Raw genomic sequence first — 27552 nt, 5'->3', positions numbered from 1 at the left:
TTTTTTTTTTTTTTTTTTTTTTTTTTTTTTTTTTTTTTTTTTTTTTTTTTTTTTTTTTTTGAAAATTGTACTTGTTTCTCACAAATTTTGGCAACCAGTCTTACGTTCTTTAAAAGCCCACATGATTTCAAGGAAGAGGATTGCGATGATGATTAGAATTTTAGTAATTTAAGAAAATTTTGGTGGGACTTATCACACCTCGCAAATTTGTCTTGTTTGAACTTTCCCTCAAAGTTTTTAGGTATAAAAAATGTTTCATTCTTCTCCCTAATTGATGATGTAGGAACTCCCTTCGAGGTCAACATCCTTGCTAGCACACCGTCTCGTGTCCACCTTCTTTCAGGGCTCGAACTTCTTGCAGGCACATAGCCCGGTGTCTGACTCTAATACCATTTGTAACAGTCTAAGCTCACATCATCTTGTGTCTGACTTTGATACCATTTGTAACCGCTCAATCTTACCGCTAGTGGGTATTTTCTTCTTTGAGCTTTTCCTCTTGAGCTTCCCCTCAAAATTTTTAAAACGCGTTTGTTAGAGAGAAGTTTTCACACATTTATAAAGAATGTGTCGTTGTCCTCCCCAACCGATGAGATCTCACATATGGTTTATCGAGTTTTTGAGATTTCACATATGGTTTATTGAGTTTTGATGTCTCACATATGGTTTGTTGAGCTTTGAGATCTGACATTTGGTTTATTCAAAGAATTAACTTAGTTTTACATTTGGTCTATTTTTCTTCGGTTAATGAGAATATTTTTTGATTTTAGCATTTGTCTAGCGTAGCGTTTTCACATTTATTGATTGATTGGAAACTGTTGGTTGGTACAGTATAAGTAAAGTATAAGTAAAAGTAGTGTTTATAAGCTTAAATTTGTAAAATATAAAATATAATAAAATAGTTATCAAACGTGACCTAAGTTAATTGAGACACTCGATATTAGTCTTTCTAATTTTTGTTTTACAAAGTGAGATTGAAACGTTGAAACTTGAATGTGTTTGGTGGATTATTAAGGCATGAAGTAATATTTTTAGAGTCCACTGGAATTAGATAGATACCTTCCAACAGGGTTTGAAAGGTGGTGTAACATATGAATCCAAAACGGAAAAGGTAGTAAATAGGTCCAAAGTAAAATATAGCAAATTCGTTTGTCTTTTCGAATGTCTAACCTTCCAATTTGCTCTTCCAACGTGGGGCCCTGTTTTATTGCCCCGCCATACCCCAATATTCCCTTCCTTTTCCTTATTATTATTATTATTATTATTATTATTATTATTATTATTATTGTGAAACAAAGAAATTGTATAATATGCTGTTACAATTAATAAATGAACCAGGTTTTATTATAAAGTAGAGACAAAATAAGTTGGATCAGCAACAACCTAACATTTAACCTTTCATTTTATAATTGAAATTAACTTAATTTTTATTATTTGAAATAAATAAATAAATAAAATACCCTTTATTCTTTAGGTTTGGAGTCTAGTTTTTGTTTCGTGCCTATGTTCCAAAATGTTAGCTTACCTCAGTTCTCTTTCGGTCTTAGGTTTTAGTATTAAACATTTTTATGAGTTTCTTATTGATATTCCGTGTTTAGTTCTTCATCTCATGATTTTTCTTCACTTTTTTAGTGTACCAATATGTGGAGAGAGAGATTTGAATTTCCAATTTTTTGATAAGTGTATATGCTCAATTGTGCTATGTCCATACTACGGGCATCAACATTTAGATTGAGCTATTATTTTCTCTATCATTCTCTACTTATTTGTGAATAATTATATATAATTTTTCTTATTACTTTGGTTGAATTTTTATACCAGAAAAAAAAAAAAGGAAAAATTGATATTTTTTAAATTTTATTACTACCACCAAATTCTACAAAATTATTTATTTAAAAAAAAATGGCTCTAATTTCATTTTTGTTTGAATTGTATTAATCTCTAGGTAATACTCTTTTTAACAATTTAATGAATAAAACCTTAAGTATAAATTATTGTCCTTGGGTAAGTAAAGTTTAAGGTGAAAATTGTAATTATGATACGAGTTTGAAAGTGTAGATGGATGAAATTAAAAGTGAGGATAAAATTTAGTAGAAGGGTTTATTTATGGTGTTTTGCATTGGAAATTAAAATCAGTTTTAGTAATAAAGAGCCTAAATTGACTCCTTATTAAAGTTGATTAATAAACATGTTTTTATTTTTAGAATTGATTAAAATTCAAAAAATGGGAAATTATTATTATTATTATTATTATTTGAATTTTTTAAAGAGGTGGGAATAGTGGATGATACACCAAATATTGGTAATTTAAAAACAGAAGAAAAAGAGATTCTTAGTGGATGCAAGCTCCCTCTGTTTCGGCACCATTCCATTCACATCACTGCCCGGCTGTTCCTCCGTATCATTCTCTAACCTTTATGAGAAAATAAAAAAAGGAAAAAAAACCAGACCGGCCCAACACACACCGGTCCCGAACCGGACACACGAGGGGAGAAAAGGGAATATTTGAGGGAGCGGAGAATTCACGCTTTCCAATACCAAGAGGGGGAAATTGGAATTCTTTGCCTCCGACAGCCAAGTAAAATAAATAAATAAATAAATAATTGAATTTTATTTGGGGAAAATATTTATTATTTTATTTGTATGCGTAATTTCATGTTTCCTCGTTCTACCCTTTTTTCCCCCTTCAGAATCTGATTGGTTTTCTCTTTCTCAAGAAATTGAAGGAGCCCTAAATTCTTCTTGATCTGCTCTGCAATTATTGCGTGGATTTGTCTGAATCCAAGAGATTAATGTCATTGCAAGCTTAGCTCTGTGTCTATTGCTTCAACTCGCAAACATTTTTCTCCTGCACGGAGATTCAACTTTTTTTTTTTTCCTCTTTTTTTGCGCGTTTGTTATTTTCTTCACTGAGCAATTCGTATGCGGTTCTGAGCTTCCGGGTTCTTTATGCATAATCGGCGTTATTCGCGGTATCGTTGGCCTTCTAACCACCACAATCGAGGAATTTATGCGTGGTGGCGAGGTTAGAAGCTAAGGGCGTGGTTTATTTGGTGGACGTTGTTGGTGGGGGAAGGATAAATGCTTGTTTCCGGAAGTATAGGGCTTCAGGTCCTCTTGGTGTTTGTGGTTTTCCCTGTAATCTACTTGGTAATCCGGCGTAAATGGCGGCTCTCTGTGGCGAGAAAGGAAGAAATTAATCGTTTGTTAGTTTTGTCATCTGAGGAGGCCTTTAGAGCTGAGCTTGATGCATCTGCTGGGTATACTTATACATCAATTACTCCTCTTGGTCACCAGTGTGCTGTCTGTTACTCTGCAACAACCACACGCTGTGCTCGTTGCAAAGCGGTTCGATATTGGTATGTTTATCATCCATCCTCGATACTTGGAACTGTGAATCTTCTTTTTTTGGGGTTGAATCTCTTCTATTTTTTGTTAATTTCTTTATCGCCTCACCGTATGAGTTTTAGTTCGGGTCCATTTTGAAATTAATGTGTGGGAAATTGTTGCCCTCAGATTCTAGTCGCATGATTCTATTTCTGTTGGTCTTGAGCATGTAAGCACCATATGCCCTGAAATTTGTTAGCTTGCCTTATTTATCGTGAGTGTAGATCGTGAAGAGACCTCTTGTCTGTTAATCTCAGTTCAACAACAAACTTCTTGGTGGCTAGGCTATAACTTCTGTGTGCAGCAGAACTTTCTGAAGGGATTGGAAATGATTAAGCCATATGAGTATATGCGCATCTCAATACTTTCTTATATTCTGTAGTTGGGTTTTAAGTATCAAAACATATTCTGCTTTGGAATTGCATAACATTACCTAATACTTCTAATTTCTTTCTTTAGGTATTTAAACCTCCGATTTGTATTTTTACTAAAGAATTTTTTAGGACCCATTTCAAATTTTTGCTGCTAATTGGTTTTCTACTTGATTGAATTGTTTAGGACTTGTTTTGTGCTTCCATTTTTTGGTAATTTTGGTAATGAAACTTCCTTTTCTTTCTTTTCTTTCTTTCTTGCTAAAGAAATTTTATGTCGCCTGTTTGATGGAGACACTAAACTGTCTTGAGGCATTAATTTGTCTTGGAATACCAATACCAAGTAATACCCATACTAGTGGAGATTAAGGAAATTATATCACTTCCCAACATTTCCTTGTTAGCAAGTATTGCATATTATAGTTGGAAACAGGTTTGGTCTCTTGTCTTTCTGTTCCTACATTGTGTTACTTATTTTCCTGCTTGACTCGATTGTTGTGAACTTCCATGCTGAAATGCAAGTGCACCCATGACAACTTTTTTCAAACATGAGGGATAACATCAAAGCCTTCGTAATATGAATTCCATTGCTGTTGGGATACAATTTATTATCTTGGCGTGGGTTCTCTGGTGCTTGTCATTAATAGTAAATCGAAAAACAAATTAAATTTTAATATGCTGACTCCGAACCTTCTCCTCTTCCTTATTTACTTGGAGCAATTATGCTAGCCGAATTTATTGTATACTGATCCTCATTATAGTTTAGGGTCAAGTGTCAAATCAAGTGTTTTGGACTTTTTTTCAGTTCTGGCAAGTGTCAAATCATACACTGGCGGCAAGGTCATAAGGAAAACTGCCATCCTCCCAGCATCTCCGATCGGCCTGTTGCATCTAGAGCAGATTTTGAGCATAAAGTGACAGAACAAGACCATTATGAATCATTTACTTCTGATTCATCTGCTTCATCATTTTCTGGATTCTCTAGTTCAATTATAAGCAGTGAATCATCTGATGATACTTCTACTAGTGATAGTAGTAGTCAAATTGAACCAGAGAAATTTGATGGATATATATCTGCTGATGCAATACCCGACTCACTTGAAACTACAAGAGGTATTGACATTGTTGATCAACCCAAGCCATTGTCACCCATGTTTGGTAACCTGGTTGGTTCTGTGGATAGTTTTCCCTCATCTGGTAAATTGAATCAGCTTAAACCCAGCGGTAGTCATGGAAAGGATTCACGCTCTTCCATTAATTCTTCTAGTTTTGTAATTGATGGCAATCATAGAGTGTCTGGTGCAACAGTCTCTTCTGATTTTTGGGCTAGAACTCTTGACCACAAGGGACCTACAAGCGATTCCCTGGGTAATTCCACCTTACCCAAATTCAGTGGAGGCCATGGTAGGAAGTTGCATAGTACATCATCGTTTTCGTTCAACTCATCGAATGTGTTGCAAGCATGCAGCTCTGATGAAACGGATGCATCCAACATCACTCTTCCTGGTGCCTCAGAATATAAGAAAGATAAAAAGCCCATGGATGGGGAAAATTTCTCAAAAACCTATAGTATCCCTTCAAATGTCTGCAATTCTGCCCCTTCCAATAATCAAGGGCATAAAAACACTGGTAATCTTAAGCCAGCATCAACTTCCCATGTACTTAGATCCAAGTCAACCTCAAGTGTTCGTCCACGAAATGGTTCAGGAGGCAAAACACTTGATTCAAATGTCAGTATCTCACCGCCTTTGAGATCTGAAAGGTCAAGTAAGGTTGTGGTTGACACTATTTCTAAGGTACAGAGTAAAGATGGAAATTTCTCACAAAGAAAAATTGATTCTGAATATTCTCTACCTTCAAATGCTGGAGGGACATCAGTTTCACTTTCACGCATTCAGCCAGGAAGAGTAGATAGTGTGCAGGCAACTTCTGGTGTTCCCGCTGAAGTTGCATGTAATCTCAACTCTAAAAATGGACTGAGAATGTCCATGTTGAAAGTTGTTGATCAGTTTAGAGGGTCCAAGTTAAAGAACAGCCACGCTTGTACAGTCTCTGAAATGCCTGGAAGGCTTAACTATAAGGTTTTCTTCTATTTATTTTTCCTTTCTCCTTTTCTTTTATGAAATTTATTTCAGCCTTGAAATTAATTCCTCTTACGTTTTTATTAGGGGCTTTTCTCATATGATCACTTTGTTAAGCTTTATAATTGGAACAAGTTGGAATTGCAGCCGGCAGGCCTCATTAATTGTGGGAACAGGTTAGTGGTCTCTGTTTGAATCCTATGAGATAAGGTGTTGCTGTTTATGGGAAATATGGACTATGAATCTTCTGGTTCTTGGCTGGTTAACACTGAATACATCATATATGTTGATTTAATATGGTTTGTCTTTTAAGTATATTTCCATTTCTATTTTATGCGGAAGATAATCCCTCACATTTTCTACAATTTTGTGCATTTCATTAATGCAGTGATAGAACCTTTCTAGTTTTATCTTGAATTAGTTCAACTGTTGTTACTTTATGTTCCTACTTCTAGTGTATTCCTCTAACATGTCATAATAGTGAATTAAACATCTATTTGCATGTTATGTGACCCATACAACCTTCGGTTGCTGAGGTGTGGGTTTATTGGAATATGAATCAAGATAAAATCCAAGGCTAGATTTAGTTTTGTGCACCTTGTAAGGTTGTAACTGCAGCTCATCAATTCGTAGTGAATCTATTTTTTTCATGATATTTTACTCGGAAAATTTCATGTAGGCTCTATTAGCCCTTTTGATTTGAGCACTTACGTCCTATGTTTGTGAAGTTTTCCAACCTGTCTTGCTTTACTTCCCTGCAGCTGCTATGCTAATGTTGTACTCCAGTGCCTTGCATTCACTCCACCTTTGACTGCTTATTTTCTCCAAGGACTTCATTCCAAATCATGTACGTTTCAGATCACAGGGTTCTTTTTCAGCAGTTTCAACTTCCAAATCTCTTGATCACTATATTATATAGATTTATACTTTTTTTTTTTTTCTCAATATCAGGTATAAGGAAGGGATGGTGTTTTAATTGTGAGTTTGAAAGTTTAATTTTGAAAGTCAAGGAAGGGAGGTCCCCATTATCTCCTGTTGGGATAATTTCTCAGTTACCTAATATTGGTCGTCAACTTGGTAATGGGAAAGAAGAGGATGCACACGAGTTTCTGAGGTGTGTGACTAAAATTGTCTTGGGTCACTCATTTCGTAATTATAATGGTAGAACTTCTAAATAATGTTAAACAATCATATTGACAAGGTAAGGTAAAATGGCAGGTATGTCATTGATACAATGCAATCTATTTGCTGTATGGAATCTGGTATGAGCTCATCAGGCTCTTGGGAAGAAGAAACAACTTTGGTGGGACTTACTTTTGGAGGCTACCTTTTGTCAAAGGTAGATTTAAACTTGGAATTTGGAAGTTCAGATTTTTTTTTTTTTTTCTTAGAGGGAAAATCATGTAATTGTGATTAATGATATGCCATAATCATCTAGGTAAATTGAAACTTAGGATTTGTGATTTTTCTGAATTTTAACCAGGAGTAGTTTATAGCAGAATAGGTCTTCAGAAGGTGAATTTCCCCTTTAACTTTGATCGATCTATCAACAGATAAAATGCACAAGGTGCCAAGGCAGATCAGAACGGCAGGAAAGAATTATGGACCTTACAGTTGAGATAGAAGGGGATATTGGTAGACTGGACGAGGCTCTTCGAAAATTTACGAGCAAAGAGATTTTGGACGGTGACAACAAGTATTTGTGTGGCAGGTTGGTTATTATTATTTGTTTTGTGATGCTTGCTGTTTTTACTTATTTTCTATTTTCCATCAAATCTCTTTGTTTATGGTCTTTTTACTCACATTAATCATACAATATTGTTCAGATGCAAATCTTATGTAAGGGCAAAAAAGAAATTGAAAATTCTGGAAGCTCCCAATATTCTCACTGTTGTATTTAAGCGCTTTCAGGTACGTCTTTTATTCAATGGTTATTTTCGTGCTCTGAACTGCGTATATAGCTTGCTAGTGTTCATCTCTTATATATTTGCAGTCAGGTAATTTTGGAAAGCTCAATAAGCCTATCAAGTTCCCCGAGATATTAGATCTGGCGCCATTTATACGTGGAACGAGTGATAAATCGCCCATATACCGGCTTTTTGCAGTGGTGGTTCATTTGGATGTCATGAATTCTTCGTTTTCGGGACACTATGTGTGCTATGTCAAAAGCGCCAAAAATAAGTGGTTCAAGATTGATGATAGCACGGTATACGCTTCAATGTCTCAATGTCGTTTTTCATTCATGGTCCTTTAAAGCTTCATTTTGGCCCTTAGTTAAAAAGTCCCAACTTTGTTTCCTTTCATTATCACATCTCAATTGCAACCTTGATAGTACTGAATGAATTTACATGATTAGTCTTCGCTCTTCCTTGAGCTGTTTAGTCATTACCATGGCATTTGATCAACAATCATTGAACAAGCCAGTAGTTCGTTTTCTTCGAACAATTCGACATTTTTACTAAGCTTTATCTTTTCATTACTACTTCGTAATTTGTAGGTAACTCCGGTCGACATTGAAACTGTATTGACGAAAGGAGCCTACATGCTTCTTTACTCGAGGTAACTGATCTCCGGAGCTGGTAAGATTGAAACTAGTTTACCTCTCTTCTCTGTTCTGATTTTGTTAGTTACATTTCAGGTGCTTGCCCAGGGCGCCTAGATTATTACGGCACGGGACTGTTGCTGTCGATTCGAAGACCAGAGCAACACATTCCAGGATAGATGAAAGGAATACAACAGCTAAAACCACAAGTACTTCGACACGTCAGTCATACTCGAAAGACACTCCTGGTGAACCTGGAAGCATTCGCTCCATTCATTATGGACATCGCAAGTTTCACAGGCTTTTTGATGAGGACTCATCCAGTGATCATTCATCTCTCATCAGCAGTACCTCTGATGAAGGTTCCTACAGTACCGAAAGCACTCGCGACTCGACAAGTGCCGATGAGTTGTCAGATTATATATTTGGTGATCCAAGTCGTGTATGGAACACTAGTTGAAATATCCCGAGTTTAAGTCCTCATCTTCATCTCCCTTGAATTTGAAGCATTCCCTTCTGGCTGATCTGGACAGGTACGCATCGCCTTCTCCCACTCGTGCATAGCCTACCATGAGGATAATGGTCTCGCACAAGATAAGAGAAGAGGAAGTGTCCCGTTTTTGCCATTCTGACTCGAATAGTAACTAGTAGTAGTAGTAATAGTAGTAAAAGTTCGGAAACTAACACTGACCAATGACCAATGACCAATGTAAAGTGTAGTGTATGTATTAGAAAATCAACCCAAGAAAGGATATACTCAATTATTTAACTGTTATATACATTTGAGTTAGAAATTGGTAAATAAGAGTTGAAGCAATGCTCTACTTTTGAATTTATGCATTTATTAGTAGCTGTTAAATAAATAAATATTCCACAAAAAAACAAAAAAAATCATTATTGAATTAAATACAATTTCAATAAAAAGGTTGAGTAATTGTCACATTTAAATTAAATTATATAAATCATTAATTTATAAACAAAATCATGGCTAAATGTATTTAGGAGTTAATATTTCAATTTTTATTTTTAAATCATTTAATTTGCACTATTAATGATTTTTTATTAAAAAAATAAAATATATAAATATATTTAGAGAGAGAGAGAGAGATAGAAAAATGCTTATTTGTCCCATCTCATCTCAGAAGAATCTTTGTCAGTTTGGTAAGAGATCCCCATCGCGTTAGGGGCAGCGGACCCTATAAGCCCCTATTTACCCTTTTATTTATTTAATTAATTAATTAAATGGATTAATATATTTTATTTCTTTAAATATTTTTTGGTTATTATTTAAAGAAAAAACAATACTAGTTCTACTTATTTAATATATACCTATGAATTTGTAAAATTACATTTTCTTTTAATTTTAAATGTATAAGTTATAATCTTTCAGCAAACTTTTCCTCTAACATTAATTTATTGAGATAAAATCGAGATTTTAAATATTGAAATAAATTTTTAAAAAAATTAATGGGGATTCAAAATTCAAATCTTTATTGTCCGTTGGACTATCAGACTTTGATAAGCTCTCATGCTTTGCTTGGGCTTCTCCAAGAAGGGAAGATTCTTCGCTTATAAACATAATCATTCCTAAATTAGCCGACGTGGGACTTTCATTATCCAACATTGTCAATTCTTACTTTACCCATTTTTCTATATTATTCCAAAGCTTTTGATGAGAATTATTGACCTTTTGAAGGCAAGTTGGAACAATGGTGACCATACGATTTCCATTCACTGCAAACCGATAATTTTTCTTTTGTCCAAAACCCAAATTCATTTCTCCATCAAAATGTTTAAAATGACATCAAAATAAAAATTATAGTTTAGTCAAAATTAAAGATTTGAAAGTTTGACTTTTTAATCGATAATTTATTATTATTTTGTTCATTCATATATATCTAAGTTGAAAATTCGAACCCTTTGATCAATAATTTATTTAGTTAAAAGAACTTTATTATTATTGTTTTTTTTTTTTTTAAGGATAAAAAAGAAGAAAAAGAAGTAAATATGGGAATGTAATGGGAGAGAGAGGGAGAGAGGGAGAGAGAGAGAGAGAGAGAGAGAGAGAGAGATAAGGTTTGGATTATTATTAGGGTGTGCCTCCCACAACCCTACACCTATCTCTTCCATATTCTGATCCTTTCCGGACACACAAATTAATGCATTCCCAAACACTCCCCCATCAAATAAATAAATAAATAAAAGAAACAACTAAGTTCACCCAAAGGATAAAGCAAAAAAGGGTTCAAATTTCCTTTTTTAGCCCTTGTTATCTCTACCAACTGCACTCTCTTTCTCCTCTCTAATATGCGTGAGATCTTACACTCCACTCATTTTGATTATTCAATGTCCTCGTTAACACCGTCTCATGCCTGATTTTGATACCATTTGTAACAGATCAAACTCTTCACTAACAGATATTATCTGTCTTAACCCATAATGTATCGTCATTAACTTCACAGTTTAAAACGCGTCTATTAAAGAGAAATTTTCACTCTTATAAGAAATATTCCTTCGTTCTCTTTTTCAACTGATAAGAGATTTTACATTCTTATAAAAACCCTTATAATTATATAAAAAATGCACTAAACTATAAATTCTTTTCAATATTTTTAATGAGATACAACATTTTTTTTTTAATCTTAGTAAGCTTTTACATCAATTACATTAGTTTTGAGAATTAAATTGTGATTTAAATAACCATAAACAATTTTTTAAATAGAAAAAACAAGTGAAACGAAAGAGAGATGATATTTAGGTCGTTGGATAAATGATGAAAGTACCACTTCCACTAATTTAGGGAATGATCATCCGTTTGTAATCAAATAATACTACCTCGATTGGTATGAACTATTTTGGAAAGCCCAAAGTATCCTCAAAGTAGACAATATCATACCAAAGTAAAGCCACGAGAGCTTATCCTTAAAGTAGACAATATCATATCAAAGTAAAGCCACAAAAGCTTATCTTCAAAGTAGACAATATCGTGTTCACCTAACAAAAGCGAAAGCTATGTCTTTTTCTTCGTAAAGATTAATAAATAAATAATGGATGAATGAACCAATTTCAGAAAGGGAAATTAAATTCCAACACGCAATATTAAGATGAATAAAAAGAAAATTTTTGTGTTGATCATATTCTCAAGGCGGTTCAAATTTCAAAGGGTTTTCGAGGGTCGCTTTCGGAATTTCTATAATCTTCGAGGACTAAACCCTAAATACTCAGAAATTTAACGCAACAAAAATCAAAAGAGGAAACCCTAATTCAAACCTAAGAAAACTTCACAAATTGATTTTGGTAAACGAATTGAAAACGGAAATCGAAGTAATTAGTACTGGCGGTGGTGCGGCGGACCCGGTTGTCTGGCGGCCGGCGTCCATATTACGTCTGATGATGAGTGAGTGCTGTACATCGGGAGAAGACCGCAGGTTTCGGTAGCGGCGGTGCTTTCGCTATCTTTGTTGCCGGAGATCGGAGAGTGGTCTTCTTCCACGTCGCTGAAGGTTAATTTCTTGACCTCGTCCTCCGATGGCAGCCGCTGATACGACGGATTGTTGAATGAGGCGGCGATTACATAGACGGTTCCGGCGCTGATTAAAGATCCGGCGACCAAGCCGCCGAAGATCTGGCCCTGTGGTCCCGCAAGCGTGATGGTGAATCCGTTAGGTATAGGAAACGACGTCGTTTGAGGAACGAAAGTAGCGCAGACGGAAAGGATATCGAATCGTCCACGGAAAGTGACGGTGGCCACAGGAGACGAAGGCGGCTGCCGGAGAGTGACGTCAGCGATGGTTCCGTAAGCGTTGAGAACACACAGCCCTGTGTTTCGGCGGCGGCAATATCGGGCAACAGCCTCGACAATATCGCTACCACCGGGGACTTCAAGTACATAAGGACTCATCGCCGGCTCAGCGTCGCGGCCGGCGACGACAACGGCCGCCGGCTTCGGCTTGTTCTTGGATCCTGGCGGACGACCTCTGGGGCGGCGGACGACTTCTATGGAAGCTCCGTCGCCGGCGGATGCCGATTCTTTGGGGAACATGGCGTGAGTGAGAGGCGAAGGGCCGGCCGCGGAAGCCTCATCGACGGTGGAGGGAGAACCGCGCGGTGGCGGAGTTGCGGCGACGGGGAAGGAGCGTGGAAAAGGATGAGATTGGGACGGTGGTTGGTGGTGGGGCTTTGGGAACATGTTGGAGGACGGACTTCCTCTCTCTCTCTCTCTCGATTTAGATTGCGTAAAGAAGCATTCTCTGCATGTTTTTTCCTTTTCTTTTTCATTTTTTTAAAATAACAAATATATAAATATAAATATAATAATAATAATAATAATGGGAAAGAGAAAGGGTATGTAGAATCTTCCGGGAAATAAAAAATAAAAGAAAATATTTAAGATATTTGCATTTTATTTTTTTATTACAAACTCATAGAACCTAATATATTTTAAATTTAATTTTTAATTTCTATAATTTTAGAAGGGTTTAATAGAAAGTAAAAAGGCAAGGTAGTATATAATATAATTAAAAAAAAATAGTTATTAATATTAGAAAAGAAAGGTTTAAAATTAGAATTAAATATTTAATAAAGGAAATAATAGAGAGAGAGAAATGTGTAATGAGGAAGACGACATCTTTAGTACTATTTCTATAAATGGAAGATTTCATCTCCACTTCTCTCTCTCTCTCTCTCTCTATGCATTTGGGACCATAAACTTTTGATGCCGTTCTTTAATTTATTTATTACTTTCTGCCATCTTTTTCCATCTCTCTCTCTCTCTCTCTCTCTCTCTCTATTGGATTGAATGATTAATTTTTAAATGTTTTATTATTAAACTTTCAATTTTTGGTTTTGTTGTTTATAGGTTTGACGTACTTATATATATATTTTTAAAGTTTATAGATATATTAAATAAAAAAATAGAATATATATATATATATATAATCTAATTGAGCTAGAACAGCTTACAAATTTAGTAATTAAATTTATAATTTAACAAATTTGTTTTTTAATATTTTTCATATTTTAAATTTTCGGTCATATATCCCAAAGGAAATAGTAATTGGTAATTTCTCTGGTTTATATAGTTCATTGAATTCGTGAGATTCTTCTCTCTCTTTATGCAAATGGATTGAATAAAGGGAAAAAAGGAAAAAGGGAAAGAAAGCTCCCCTTAGAGTTTGTCCTTACATATAAAGGGCATCATAAAAAAATGAATATACATATATGTATATATATGTATATATATGTATATGTAATGTAGCCCACCGCTCGCCCCAAATCTTACCCAACTTTTCAGGCCATTTAATTCTTTAATTCACCTCCAAACACCTCGCACCTATAGTTTATGAGCAAATCTTAACGAGTATGCTGATGAATGAAAGTTGATGATTTATGAAAGAAAACGTAAGATATTGACAGTTTTTTTCACAAAATCCAAGAATTCTACCCTTTATCTATCCCGATTCACGCTCGATACACACGCATGGATTTTCCGCTTGAACTTAAGAGCGTTAAACAAAAAAAAAGGAAAGAAAAAGAGAGACCCACACCCATCAATTTTGACCACTGCCAAACCCATGTGGAAGGGTGGAATGATAATCATGAAAGTGTAAGATTTGAAATTTTGGAAGGCAACAAGAATTTGAAATAACATGACATGATTGCTTAGCTTAGCTTCCAAAGTCATTATCTTTCCCCACTTCACTTTCAGGCTGAGCCTACTTTTTTCTCAAGAATTTTGTATAGAAACAACGCATTTTGCAACTTCAAGTCTGAATTCATGTAACTTGAAGAAACCAAAACGCCGGGATCCCCAAAAGAATCGTTATCAAAGTTCGAGATCGTGTAATCTGTGTTTTTGGTTAGGTCGAGTCGAGTAGAATTTTGTTAGCTATGAACCGTTCGTCAATACCGAAAACAGCAACGGGCCAAAATAGGATGGTATGAATCCAAGTGTTTCTTTTTTTTCTCCTTCAAGTTGTCAAGTGGTTAAGAAGAGAGGCAAGAGAAGGACATCTCTTTGAACAAAAGTGGGTTGAGAAAGCAAACCAACCTAGAAAAGCAAAGGCCATATTTTCCTTCCCTTGATCATCTGCCAAATACAAACAAAGAATCCAACTGTAGAACTTGCAGTTGAAATCAACCCATCAGAGACAAATCAATCAAGTTGGCCAGAAATGAGTTTGTTCTTATCGGGTTCGGGATAGCGATATAATAGAGCGGAGTAGAAGAAGATACAAGAGGAGTCCAGATAGTAAAATAAGCTAAGTTTTCGATGATAAGATCTCAAAACAAAAATCTATGATCGACAAGGAAGTTGCATATCATTCTAACTTTCTCCATCCCTGCTCTTGGCGATATCGAAATCACGAGGATTCACGATGCCGAGTCAAACATGTCTTATAAACTTTACACTATCTTATAGAACACCCAGCACAACAGTGTTATCCATCAGAGTTAAAATCTACCCATCAGTCAGAAATCAACCAAGTACGCCAGAATTTACTGCATTCCGGCTTGCTGCGGGACAACCGTACAGCGTCTTGATTTGTGACACTCTCCCCCACTTAACCTAATCATCATCCTCAATGACTTTCTCGAGGACACAATCGTATCGCCAATTGTGACACTCGGCAAGAACCATTTTATATGTTTCATGAGAAATTCCTAGTTTTAAAACTCGAGACAGATGTACAACTTATAGTACAGATCCTGTTCAAATAAGGTCGTTCCTCGAGAAATTATAAGTGTTACGGCATTACAAACTTTCCTACAGCTATAAACAGAGTGAAGATCTCACAGAATAGAATAATTTATCTACTGTATACTGATGAAGGGAATATATACTTCAAAGTAGTAAGGGAAATTTTATTTTTCCAGATCCGCATCCCCACCCCACTTGAATAAGAGATTGTTAAAGGGGCAGAGGGTATAACCAAAAGCAACTATGGCCCATAACCAGATTGCAAAAAAAAAAAAGCATAGATAGGTCCAATAACTATGAAAACCATCAGTAGCAAGTCAGGTTGAGATTCAGTCTCGACACATTAATTTATAAGTCATAAAGCTGATAGATACATTACATAAGACGTGTAGTTTTGATCTGCTTACCAACTGAAGTCGAACAGAAATCCAGCATTGATTGAAGGGAAGAACTTCGCCATAGCCAATTGTACTAGGTCGATGCTGACGACGGATAGAAGAAGAGCAACGCTTAAGCAGCTAAGTGAACAAGATCAAGAAACAAACAAATTGATTAATAACTGACTTTTCACAACAACAATTTGCTGAAAGTCCACCTTTTTGTGCAAATTAATCTGCAATTCAAGCCAAGTCCACCGCTAGCAGAAATTGTTCTCTTGGGGTTTTTCCTTTCGGGCTTCCTCTCAAAGTTTTTAAAACGCGTCTGCTAAGGAGAGGTTTTCACACCCTTATAAAGAATATTTCGTTCTCCTCCCCAACCGATGTGGGATCTCACAATCCACCCCCTTCGGGGCCCAACGTCCTCGCTGACACACCGGTTAGTGTCTGGCTCTGATACCATTTGTAATAGCCCAAGCTCACCGCTAGCAGATATTGTCCTCTTTGGATTTTCCCTTCTGGGCTTCCCCTCAAGGTTATTAAAAAGCATCTGTTAATGAGAGGTTTACACGCCCTTATAAAGAACGCTTTGTTCCCCTCCCCAACCAACATGAAATCTCACAATTCACCCCCCTCGGGCCCCGAACTATTAACTGTGAAATGGTTAAATAGTTGGTGCTTAGTTCAAGAAGAAACCAGGATTAAAGGAACCTAGCCACTTACAGAACTATTAACGGTGAAATGGGCAACTCCCATTTCGAATCCATAATTTAGTTCATGAGATGATAAGCGTGAAATGTGATGTGTTCATAGCCACCTGCAAAAAGTGGTTGGCAGTGCAGCCTCAAATGGGGTTGGATAAAGACCTCCAAATTATCATTGGTGATTTGAATAAAGTTACGCATTACATATGAACATGCAGAGGAAAATCAGGAACTACCCATCTAGTTTCTACATCTGAAGCCTAAAATCAACAAAGAAAACAGTAAGCTCAACATTGCACCAAATGTTACCTCAGGTTTCCCCAGCTTCCGCCGTCTTTGTTCTAACTCGTCTGAATATAACCGCTCAATATAAAGACTACAACAACGAGAGATTCAGGCATTTCCAATCGGCTCCATAAATATTATCATAATTCTCGAAAAAATTTACAATAACTTAGGCTGCAATCGGCGGTTTCCCCTGCCCCTCTTCTTCCCTGTGCCAGTGTCACTCACAATCGGAGTCCTAGCAACCACCGCCGCTCTTTCACTACCTGTCACCGTCTCCTCCGCCGCCGCAGTTTTTCCATTCCCACTAGTTTCTTGCAGCTTGTTAGAGAATATTGGGGGCATCCAATTGGGGAACGCTGTCGCCGGTGCCGCTGTTTCGCCGCCCTTCCCACCTTTCTCGGGAATTTGAGCGGCAAACCCCATCGGAAAGAAACCCCAGCAGCAATAGTAGGCTTCCTGGCCCTGAACGAGCGGCGGAAGAGACGGAAGCAACACCGCCTGAAATGCCCTCTTGCAATTCTGACACCGCAAACAGCAACCCTCATAAACCCTAGGATACTCCAATAACACGTAACAGTAAGGGCAAGCGGTCCAGAAACTCGATAATTTCACCCGCTGATTTGGAGATTGATCGGCCTTGGCGCCATCGTTACTCTCAAACTCGTGCTCTTTCTTCCAACTGGATCGTTGGCTTCGGCGCACCGGAAATTTGTTCTGCTGGGACAAATCGATCTTAGCAGAGAGACTGAGCTCATTATCATAGAGTGATTTCTTCGAGTGGTCGGACAATACAGCCCACGAATCTGCAACCAGCTTGAAAGCTTGATCAGCGTAAGGAAATTTGTTCTTGTCGGGATGTAGAAGTAACGCGAGTCTCCGATACTGCCTCTTGATGAGATCCGAATCATCAGATTGCCGTTGAACCTGAAGAATCGAATACCAATCATTGTGGTTGTTGATTCGCTTCTCCGACGCCAATAACACATCCGCAACCGCTAAGATCTGATCGGAGCCATCCAAAAGAGGCTCTGTTTCTTGAGCTAAGATGGCGAAATCTTTGGAGCCTGTGAAATCACGGTTGTGCAAGAGTTTCTCAGCGATTCCAAGCAAGCGTTCTGCTTCAACCTTGTTGGAATTTTCCATCAAATTTTCCTCCGATTCTTCCCGAAATTGGCGGGTCTGTTAGGGAACCGAAAAAAAACAAAAATCAAATACGATAAGCGTGCTTCCGATTGGAAAACTAGCATGTTCTTTCGCAATTTGGAAAACTAGCACGTTCTTTCGCAATTTGGAAAACTAGCACGTTCTTTCGCAAATTGGAAAACTATCGTCAAGTGGAACCACTGAAAAGACTCTTTTGCCCTAACTAGCACGTTCTTAGGCATGAATTTCATGACCTAACTAGTTAATTTTTATTTCTTCATTTGCTTTTTTAGCTCCTCAACTTTCAAAATATACATTTTAATACCCAAACTTTTTCAAAAAATACATCGCATTCCTTAACAAATGTGGAAACCTCTCATTCGTAGACATATTTTAAAACAGCAAAGCTAACAATGATACGTATCGGACTAAAGCATACAATATTTGTCAGCGGTGTGTTTGAACAGTCACACGAGGACGTAGGCCACCAAGGAGGGTGGATTGTGGGATCCCACATCGGTTGGAGAGGAGACCGAAACATTCCTTATAATGATGTAGAAACCTTTCTCTAACATACACGTTCTAACAACTTTGAGGGATGAAGGCCATAACTAAAGTTTATGTAACGTTTAGAGAATAATCCAACCATCAACGATTAGTTAAGAGATACAAAATTCGACAATAAACATTCATATAAAATACCTTAATATATCCTAATTTCAACCCACAGTTATCCATCATACTCTGCCTAGAACTCGTACCTGTGGCCCCAGAATGGTTGCACTGCAGGATCTTGGACTTGAAAACAGCCATTTCCAGATGGCTTGCAAACCAGATCTACAGATTGATTTGGAGTTTATTAACCCAGTATTTGATTTGAGTAGCAACACAGGCAGCTCCTGTAGAACCGTACGAACAAAATTTATTAATCGCGTTCTCGGCCCCGAGAAACTCGTAAACGTCCTCTTCAAATACTGGACTTATGCTTCTTAGCTCATCCAGACTCAAGTCCTGGAGGCAGCAACTTTTTGTGACACACAAGGCAACAGACTTTCCAACTATATCATGGCCTGTTCTGAAAGGTATTCCCTTCAAAAGAGAGAGACAAATAGAAGCATCATTAAGGGGACTGATAGTCGGATTGAAATGTCGTTGAATGTATCGGATTCGATTCTACACAATAAAGCATTCAACAATGGAGGCCTTGATGACCTTAGAAGTATTGAAATGTCGTTTGGCTAATATAAATATGCTACTCAGTACAATAACAGACGACTCGATACTGCTTTCGATATAGTTATTGCAAGAACTACGTTTTGAGGAAAACCAATAGGAACTAGTTACCTTCTTTACGAGGTAATCGGCCAGTGTTGTGGCGTCGAGATAACCAGCAGGTAAAGCCTTTTCGATTCTCTCCCGATTGAACGAAATATTCTGAGCAAACTCAGCTGACACTTCGAGCATCCCCAATATTGTTTTTACGCTGTCGAATACAGGTTCCTTGTCTTCCTGTTCAATTTCGAAACGTTTTTTATGACTAAGAAAATGGCATACAGAAAAATGAAGCATTCACCAGGGAACTAAAAGTGCCTAAACAACAAAAACACACTCCTGTCGTGTAAGGCTCAACAGCATTCACCTTGGAAGTGTCAACCCTTTACCTGCAAATGGTCAAAACAAAATGTGTGAAGATTTACCTGCAAATCACGATTGTAGGCCAGAGGCAGACCTTTGCATAAAGTGAGAGTGGTGACCAAGTCTCCGATGACTCTAGCCGACTTCCCACGAACAAGTTCCATCGGATCGGGATTTTTCTTCTGAGGCATTATGCTACTTCCAGTTGAAACAGAATCATTGGGTGTTACGAATCCGAACTCTTCGGAAGCCCACAACACCCATTCTTCTCCTAGCCTTGATAGATGGATGGCGGTGATGGCATTGGCAGAAAGAAATTCCAGGGCAAAATCTCGATCTGAAACTGCATCGATACTGTAAAGATAAAGAACAATCACAACTGATATGATACAACTAGATACGAAAAGAAGAGTAATTTAAACTCCTTATAGACAGTGGAAGCAGAATCAACTAAATTTCATTGGCCTCCTAACATAGAAGTTGGTTCCTTCTATAACAGCCCAAGCCCACCGCTAGCAAATATCGTCTTTTTTGGGCTTCCCCTCAAGGTTTTAAAACGTGTCTGTTAGGGAGAGGTTTCCACACCCTTATAAGAAATGCTTCATTTCCCTCTTCTATAACAGCCCAAGCCCACCGCTAATAGATATTGTCCTCTTTGCGCTTCCCCTCAAGGTTCTAAAACATGTCTGCTAGGGAGAGGTCTCCACACCCTTATAAGGAATGCTTCGTTCCCCTCTCTAATTAACGTGGGATCTCATAATCCACCCCTTTGGGGGCCCAGCGTCCTCGCTGACACACCGCCCGGTGTCTGGCTCTGATACCATTTGTAAAGGTCCAAGCACACCTCTAGTAGATATTGTCCGCTTCGGCCCTTTACATATCGCCGTCAGCCTCACGGCTTTAAAACACATATACTAAGGAGATGACAATATCTGCTAGCGGTAGGCATTCCAACAGAGTTTTATGGCTTAAATTATTTATTACAGTGAACGAGACAAAAGAGTATATGCATGCATACATACATTCACGCCAACGATCGTAAATTTGGGGTCAGCTTCCCAATAAACTGAGAGCAACTCTTAAGAAGAGCGCGAAAATTAAAAAAAATATATATATGGCACGCTGATATAAACTACCACACACACTCACACATGTAAGAAGATGATCTTTTTAGTGAAGCTTAATACCTATTTCTCAAGGGAGCGGTGAACCCTAGAGCCTCAGCAGTCATAAAACGATCAATAGGAAGGCCAGTGCCAGCCAGCGCACATGCACCTAGCGGGCAAAGATTTAGCCTAACTCTGCAATCCGACAAACGACCAGCATCTCTTTCAAGCTATAAAACAATTATTTTACAACAATCAAGACCTCTAGAAATTTTAAGTTGAGAGACAGAAGTAATAAACTGCTTATAACCTCATTTTATTTAGGAAACCATGATCAAGGTGGATTGTAGTGCAAATTTAACGATAAATTATTGATTCATTTGTAAACTGATCATTAGAAAAGGAAAAAATCAATCAAAGTGGGATCAGATAACCACCATTGATTTGTCCAATAGCAAAGGATCAACATATAAATCCTAATGTTTTCAATGTACACTTGAGGTTGCACAAGCTCCCATGGCTTTCTAAAAAATGATATATAGAATGACAATAACTATGTGTGAATATTATATAAGCTATAGTTATTTTATTTAACAAAAATGTTTGTTTCTGACTAAAAAAATGAAGGTACAAATAAGGGAAAGCCAAAGAGGACAATATTTGCTAGCGGTGGGCTTGAGTTATTACAAATGGTATCAAAGCCAGACATTGGGAGATGTGTCAGCGAGGACGTTGGGCCCCTAAAGGGGGTTGATTGTGAGATCCCACATCGGTTGGAGAGAGGAACGAAGCATTCCTCATAAGGGTGTGAAAACCTCTTCCTAGCATACACGTCTTAAAAACCTTGAGAGGAAGCCCATAAGAGAAAGCCCAAAAAGGACAATATCTGCTAGCGGTGGGCTAAACTATTACAAATGGTATCAAAGCCAAACACCGGGAGGTGAGTCAGCGAAGACACTGGACCCCCAATGGTGGTGGATTGTGAAATCTCACATCGGATGGAGAGGAGAATGAAGCATTTCTTATAAGGGTATGGAAACATCTTCCTAGCAGACACGTTCTAGAAACCTTGAGGGAAAGCCCAAAGAGGACAATATCGGCCAACGGCGGGCTTGGACAGTTACATAATCCCATCAAGTAGCAGCATAGTGCTATGCTAGCATCCATTGCAAGGAATGAAAAATATTCATGCATGTACATGTTGTCTACTGCTTATACTGATTAGTTGTAAACAAGCTCTTAGGCTGCGGTAAAGGAAGGCAGAGGAACTGTACCAGAAGAAGCTTACCTGCTCAACAAAGGCTAAGAGAAGATGCTGAAGTAGAACCGGTTGCGCTCTTTGTAAATGAGTATAGCCCGGAACGATTAATCCCTCGTTCTTCAATGCCAGAGTTACCATGGAAACTTGAAGGTACCTAATAGCATCTAATATAGCATCAATTGCATCCCGGCACCACAATCGAAAATCAGTTAGAACTTGATCGTTGCGGCTTCGAGCAGTATGGAGCTTCTTCGCAGGTTCACCAATCATATCAATCAAGGCAGCCTCAATGTTCATATGAACATCCTCCCTATCTGTTCTCCAAACAAAATCACCACTTTCAATTCGCCTCTCAATTTCATCCAAACCTTCAATGATACTGTCCCTTTCAGCAACACTTATCAATCCCTAAAGTAACAAGTTTCCAATCTTTAAAGACACAAAAAGGAAAATATTCATGAACAAATTCAACCAACTGGTAAACTACGATTATGCTAAGCAGTTTAAATGTTATCCGCAATCTTAAATCGATGTATACGCTCAATTACACTTCTCAGGAAAGAAACTAAAAGATAAAATCCCCTCACAATGGCGAAACGAATTCATTTCTAGCATTGAAGCATTTAGTGATTGATGAACGAAATGCAATGATATTTAACAAATGCGATTGTATTTAGTCAAAGAAATAGAGGAATCAAAAGAACCTGATTAGCTAGCATTGAAGCATGAGCTCGACTCCCTCTAATATCGTGCTTGTAAAGCTGCTTATCGTAGGAGATCGATTCGGTAAATCGCTCAACCGCATCGGTGACGCTCTCCTCGAAACGACCGCCCCAAAGTTTAACCTCCTTATCAGAGCGGTTTTCCGGCGAATCGTCGACGGACAGCGGCGCATCGGCGGTACGAGAGGCTCTGAGAACACCAAACACCGGCAAGGCTCCACGAGCGACGGCGAAAAATGGCAGCTTAGAAGCTGAAACGGAGGACTTAGAGAAGGCTAAGGTGGCGGGAAAAAAGTAGGAGGTCAAGCAATCCATCTTCGGCAGCCGGAGAATCTGACGACTGACGGCGAGTCGACGGCTTGTTCGAGCTGTATAGTATCATGATATTTTGAGGATTGCCTGATATATTTAAACCCTCCTTGAAAACCCCTTTTTCTTGGTTAAAATATATTTTTGGCTTTCTAAAAAACTTAAATTCTAAAAACTAAAATATGTTTAATAATTTATTATAACTTAACAATTTATTTTTTTATATTTTTTTTTTAACAATTTATTTTTTTTAAATGTATTAGTTTTTTTTTTTTTTAATGATACATATAACGAATAAACATAATAAATTTATATTTACGAACTACTGACTATTTAGAATGAAATTTGTAGTACGATGAAATAATTATTATATGTTACGTATAATAGTGAATAAATATATTTTAAAAATAGATTTATTATAAATGTATTAAATAATTGTCTTAAATGAAAATATGTATATTAAGAAAATATAAACTCAAAAGGGTGATAAAATATAAAGGGATAATATTAATATTTACATTCTATTTCTGCCTCGATACGTGATGTGCCACGTGTGAGTGTCGTCATAATGCACTAAATAATCAATTAATAAATATATAATAATATTATTTAATTATCAATATTTTCAATTACCATTATTTAATTTATCAGTTAAAAGTTACGAAATATTATTATCCCTTTATTTTAAAAAAAGTTAAAGAAATAAGCAACAAACCAATGACGCATATATACATATATAAATGAAAAATAACAAAAACAAAAATAATTTTTTAAATTCCAATTTTTAATTTTTTAAATTCCATATTGGTCGGAGACAAGATCCTACAAACGTGTGAAAACTTTGGTTGGAGAAAATAACGAAACATTCCTATAAAGGTGGGAAAACTTTGGTTGGAGAGAATAACGAAACATTCTTGTAAGGAGGTAAAAACCTCTCCTTAACGGGTCAAAACGGATAATATCAACTAGCAGTGAGCTTAAGTTGTTACAATGATGAGTCGTGTTTAAATATTATTGTAGAATATACTCATTTTCATTAATATCACGCCACTATAGTTAATAGAATCAATACACACGATTTTATTGAACGGGAGCATGTATATGTAAGTGAAGTGATTTAACAAAGAAACAAACATGTTTCAACAAAGACAACTGAAACAGTTAGATGGGTTTTATTATTTATTATTTAATTTATTTGTTATTATTATTGTTTTTAAATTAATTAAAAGAAAAAATTTTAATAACAGAATGGAGAGAGACGGTGTGTGAAGAAGAAAGATTGGCCAACATTATCAAAAAAATAAAAAAGAAAGGCCAGCCTGGCATTGCCACGTGGCACTGAATAGAAGGGCTTGGTCCTCCATTCCCAACACCTATAAACAAGCCGGTGCATCCTCTCATCCATGACAGAAGACGGCCTGTGATCTCTCTCGCATTGTTCTCAATCTCATCTCCATTGCTCTCTGGCGCCGTTTCTCTTCATCTTTATCTTTTTTTTTTTTTTTTTTTTCGCGAATTTGTAGACATTTTTGAAGATTTTCCTCCATTACTGTAACCTGCTACCGCCTGTGATCTTTCCGTATCGAACATTTTTGTTGTTCGTTACGCGTTTATCATCATCGGCGATCGTTTTCTTCTTTTCTTCGGATGTTGCAGAGAGCTGCTAGTAATGCGTATTCATGGTGGTGGGCTAGTCACGTCAGGACGAAGCAATCAAAATGGCTCGAACAGAACCTCCACGGTACGTTTGCATTTGGTTTTCTTCCTCTGCATTCTTGATTCAAGCTTCTCGATTATGAATCTCTAACTGGTTTTACGCCACGAACATTGATTGATTTGAGTTTGAAAGTTATCTTACGCATAATGTGAGTGCGTAAATTGTAGGTATCATCAATGCTCTGTTCCTAAATTGTAGTATTTTTGGTGTGTACTGATGATTCAGTTGTATTGGAATGTTTAAGACCTGTATTTGATCAATTTTCTTTTTTTCTTTTTCGCTATCTGAGCTAGAAGATTGCAGACTTTGTTCATTGTAAAATCATTAGCAGCTAGGGTTTTAAAATGAAATTTGAACTGACATGGATATGGTTCTGGAATTGTAGACATGGAGGAGAAGGTTGATAACATGATGAGAATCATTGAAGGCGATGGGGATTCATTTGCAGAGAGAGCTGAAATGTATTATAAGAAGAGACCTGAACTTGTAGAGCATGTAGAAGATTCTTTCCGGTCATACCGAGCTTTAGCAGAGAAATATGATCACCTATCGAAGGAGTTTCAAGGCGCAAATCGGACAATAGCTTCGATCTATCCTGAACGAGTTCATTACACGATTGATGACGACGACTGTGAAGCTAATTTTTTCCCTCGAGAATCTGTTTCAACCGAAAGTCCTCACCAGTTTTCAAATGAATTGGATGGCGGCTCACCAAAACTAGGAATCCCAGAAGTTCCGAAGCTTCCTAAGAAGTGTTTTAGAAGTCCTTCCATGATAAAAAACTCAAAACTCAAGAGAAATGCTAGCACTCCTAGAAGTAGAGCTGCTTCAACTCCAAAATCAGGGCTCAACAAAACAGAAGCCTTAAAAGAGATCGATATACTACAAAAAGAAATTCTAGCCCGACAGACCGAAATGGAATTCGTGAAGAGCTTATACGAACGCGAGTGTGAGAAATATTGGGACATTGAAGAAAGTATCACAAATATGCAAAAAAGGGTCAGCAACTTACAGGATGAGTTCGGCATTGGCACTATCATTGACAATGACGAAGCTCGAACGTTAATGACGACAACGGCTTTAAAATCCTGTCGAGAAACTCTGGCCAAGTTGCAAGAGGAACAAGAGAAAACAGTTAAAGAAACAAGACTAAAGAACAGTAAAATCAAGGAAGTTTGTGCAAGGTTTGAGAGCCTCAAATGCAAACTCCTTCCATCACCAACAGATCATTATGAGTCGAGTGATTTACATGAGGATTCAAGCATTGAATCAGAATCAAAAATCTCAGACAAACTGGTTGCTTGCACGGCAGAAAACAAACATGATATAGAGCTACTTGATCAGAAGATTAGGGAGCAGCTGGAAATGGATTCAAACAGCTCATTCACCATTTCTGAGTTGGCTGAGAAAATTGACGAACTTGTAAATAAAATTGTGACAATTGAAGCTGCAGTTTCTTCTCAGACATCTCTCGTAAGCCGACTAAAATCCGAAACGGATATGCTGGAAGCAAAAGTCCAGCAATTGGAAGAAGACAAGGAGATTCTTGTGGAGGGTTCAGAGAACATGAAGAAGAAGATAAAGGAATTGGAGGATGAACTAGCCAGAGTGAAAAATCTAAACCAGAATGCAGAAATACAAAATAACAGCCTTCAAACCCATTTCACTGAAGCAAGTTGTAATCTTGATCACTTATCTGATAAGTTGCAGACCATGAAGATGGATGATGCTGAAACTTGTGACTTCTTACAAGATGTGATGATGGTCGATCCCGATGTGGAAACAACAACATCGTCAAAAAATTTAGGATTGGAGAGGAGGGAAGTCGAAACTTCGAAGCTCGGTGATGAGGAACAGAAACAATCGATTCCAGAAGAGAGACCGCGGCTCCTTGATTTGGAGGAAAACGGATTGCAGGAGGAAGAAAAGCAGCGTCCGACCTTGAGGCAGCTGTTCTTAAAGGGATTAGAAGATAGAGAGAATATTTTACTGGAGGAGTATACATCAGTTCTAAGGGACTATAAGGATGTAAGAAACAAGTTAAGTGAAGTCGAACAAAAGAACCGCGATAGCATCTTTGAATTGGCAAAGCAGGTTAAAGAACTGAAGAACACTATTTCGTCTAAAGACGACGTCATAAAATCATTAGTGAATAATGCTGAAACAGATGACGACACTAACACGATGGATACGAACCAGGAACAACCACAAGATGGCATTCACGAGGCTCCAAGCTACTTGCATTCCGAATCCTCAACTCCATATACAGATCAAGTTTCGACTCCTGATTCTTATGTTTGTTCAAGTAATGAGCCAACAGAAGGAAGCAACAGATCATTGAAAAATGCAAGAAGCTTGCCTAAAAAAGAGGATGTAAACAAAAAGGCAACTGGGGTTGATAAATCCATTACCATGTCACCGATAGAAGAAAGAATCCGCTCCGATATCGATGAACAACTAGAGATGAATCTCGAATTCTGGCTGAGATTTAGCACTACAGTCCACCAGATTCAAAAATTCCAGACATCAATCCAAGATCTGCAATCAGAGCTGCAAAAGTTGAGAGAAAACAAGCAAGAAGGAAGCGTTAAACATCAACATATTCACCAACATACAACGGAATCTGATGCTCGGCCGATATACACACAATTGAGAGAGATACAAACCGAATTATCGCTTTGGTTGGAACACAGTGCAGTACTGAAAGATGAAGTAAGCAGTAGATTTTCATCCTTATCCAACATACAAAATGAAATAGCAATAATCACAGATGAAGGTTCAGCTGAAGAAAAGACAGAACTGAGTGATTACCAATCCGCGAAGTTTCAAGGTGAAGTACTCAACATGAAGCAGGAAAATAGGAAGATAGCCGACGAATTACAAGCCGGTCAGGTTCGGGTAAAAGCGCTACAAGCCCACGTTGAGGAGGCTTTGGAAAGACTTGATAAAGAATTTGATATTTCAGCAGGCAAGAGAATTCATTCTCAATCGAAATCACTAATCCGAACACGAATTCCTTTACAGTGTTTCTTGTTTGGGATTAAGTTAAAGAAGCAAAAGCCATCACTCTTCTAATGTTCAAATCCACAACTACAGAAACAATATAGTGATCTAGAAGGGCCTCTACCTCAGTGATGAGATTTTGAGGGTGTAATTTCGCCAATGACATGAAAGGAAGAAAAATCCATATATTTCAAGAACCAATTATACCT

At 37.3% G+C, this 27552-nt stretch overlaps 5 protein-coding genes across 9 annotated transcripts; 2 read left to right on the top strand and 3 right to left on the bottom strand.

Moving 5' to 3' along the window:
* Window positions 1-2610: 2610 nt before the first annotated feature.
* Window positions 2611-9202, top strand: LOC111443183 (ubiquitin carboxyl-terminal hydrolase 16-like). The gene is made up of 11 exons (XM_023080883.1): window positions 2611-3356; window positions 4561-5836; window positions 5924-6012; window positions 6598-6683; window positions 6788-6950; window positions 7055-7175; window positions 7390-7547; window positions 7663-7747; window positions 7830-8042; window positions 8334-8395; window positions 8475-9202. The coding sequence occupies exons 1-11, from the start codon at window positions 3079-3081 to the stop codon at window positions 8836-8838; spliced, it is 2895 nt and encodes a 964-aa protein (XP_022936651.1). The 5' UTR covers window positions 2611-3078; the 3' UTR covers window positions 8839-9202.
* Window positions 9203-11442: 2240 nt separating this feature from the next.
* On the bottom strand, window positions 11443-12735 carry LOC111443279 (AT-hook motif nuclear-localized protein 17-like). The gene has a single exon (XM_023081034.1). The coding sequence runs from the start codon at window positions 12565-12567 to the stop codon at window positions 11707-11709; it is 861 nt and encodes a 286-aa protein (XP_022936802.1). The 5' UTR covers window positions 12568-12735; the 3' UTR covers window positions 11443-11706.
* Window positions 12736-15335: 2600 nt separating this feature from the next.
* On the bottom strand, window positions 15336-17684 carry LOC111443513. Of its 5 annotated transcripts, none has more exons than XM_023081343.1 (3): window positions 16469-17684; window positions 15939-16272; window positions 15336-15596 (listed from the first exon to the last, which is right to left on the bottom strand). In XM_023081343.1, the coding sequence occupies exon 1, from the start codon at window positions 17588-17590 to the stop codon at window positions 16604-16606; it is 987 nt and encodes a 328-aa protein (XP_022937111.1). In that variant the 5' UTR covers window positions 17591-17684; the 3' UTR covers window positions 15336-15596; window positions 15939-16272; window positions 16469-16603. The 5 variants fall into 5 exon arrangements, with proteins under 5 accessions (XP_022937111.1, XP_022937112.1, XP_022937110.1 ...); XM_023081342.1 differs by having other exon boundaries at window positions 15346-15596; window positions 15939-16108; window positions 16179-17684; XM_023081344.1 differs by lacking the exon at window positions 15939-16272.
* Window positions 17685-18173: 489 nt separating this feature from the next.
* Window positions 18174-22725, bottom strand: LOC111443572 (argininosuccinate lyase, chloroplastic-like). Its single transcript, XM_023081440.1, has 6 exons — window positions 22297-22725; window positions 21620-22000; window positions 20413-20561; window positions 19288-19579; window positions 18935-19099; window positions 18174-18679 (listed from the first exon to the last, which is right to left on the bottom strand). Exons 1-6 carry the CDS (start codon window positions 22627-22629, stop codon window positions 18428-18430), a joined length of 1572 nt encoding a protein of 523 aa, XP_022937208.1. The 5' UTR covers window positions 22630-22725; the 3' UTR covers window positions 18174-18427.
* A 1187-nt stretch (window positions 22726-23912) lies between these two features.
* On the top strand, window positions 23913-27438 carry LOC111443669 (protein NETWORKED 2A-like). The gene is made up of 2 exons (XM_023081590.1): window positions 23913-24364; window positions 24726-27438. Exons 1-2 carry the CDS (start codon window positions 24271-24273, stop codon window positions 27413-27415), a joined length of 2784 nt encoding a protein of 927 aa, XP_022937358.1. The 5' UTR covers window positions 23913-24270; the 3' UTR covers window positions 27416-27438.
* Window positions 27439-27552: the final 114 nt, after the last annotated feature.

This window comes from Cucurbita moschata, unplaced genomic scaffold, assembly GCF_002738365.1.
Source record: "Cucurbita moschata cultivar Rifu unplaced genomic scaffold, Cmos_1.0 Cmo_Scf00005, whole genome shotgun sequence".
Taxonomy (NCBI): Eukaryota; Viridiplantae; Streptophyta; class Magnoliopsida; order Cucurbitales; family Cucurbitaceae; genus Cucurbita; species Cucurbita moschata.
Note: the sequence above shows the minus strand (reverse complement) of the source record. Positions and strands in the feature narration are given on the sequence as shown.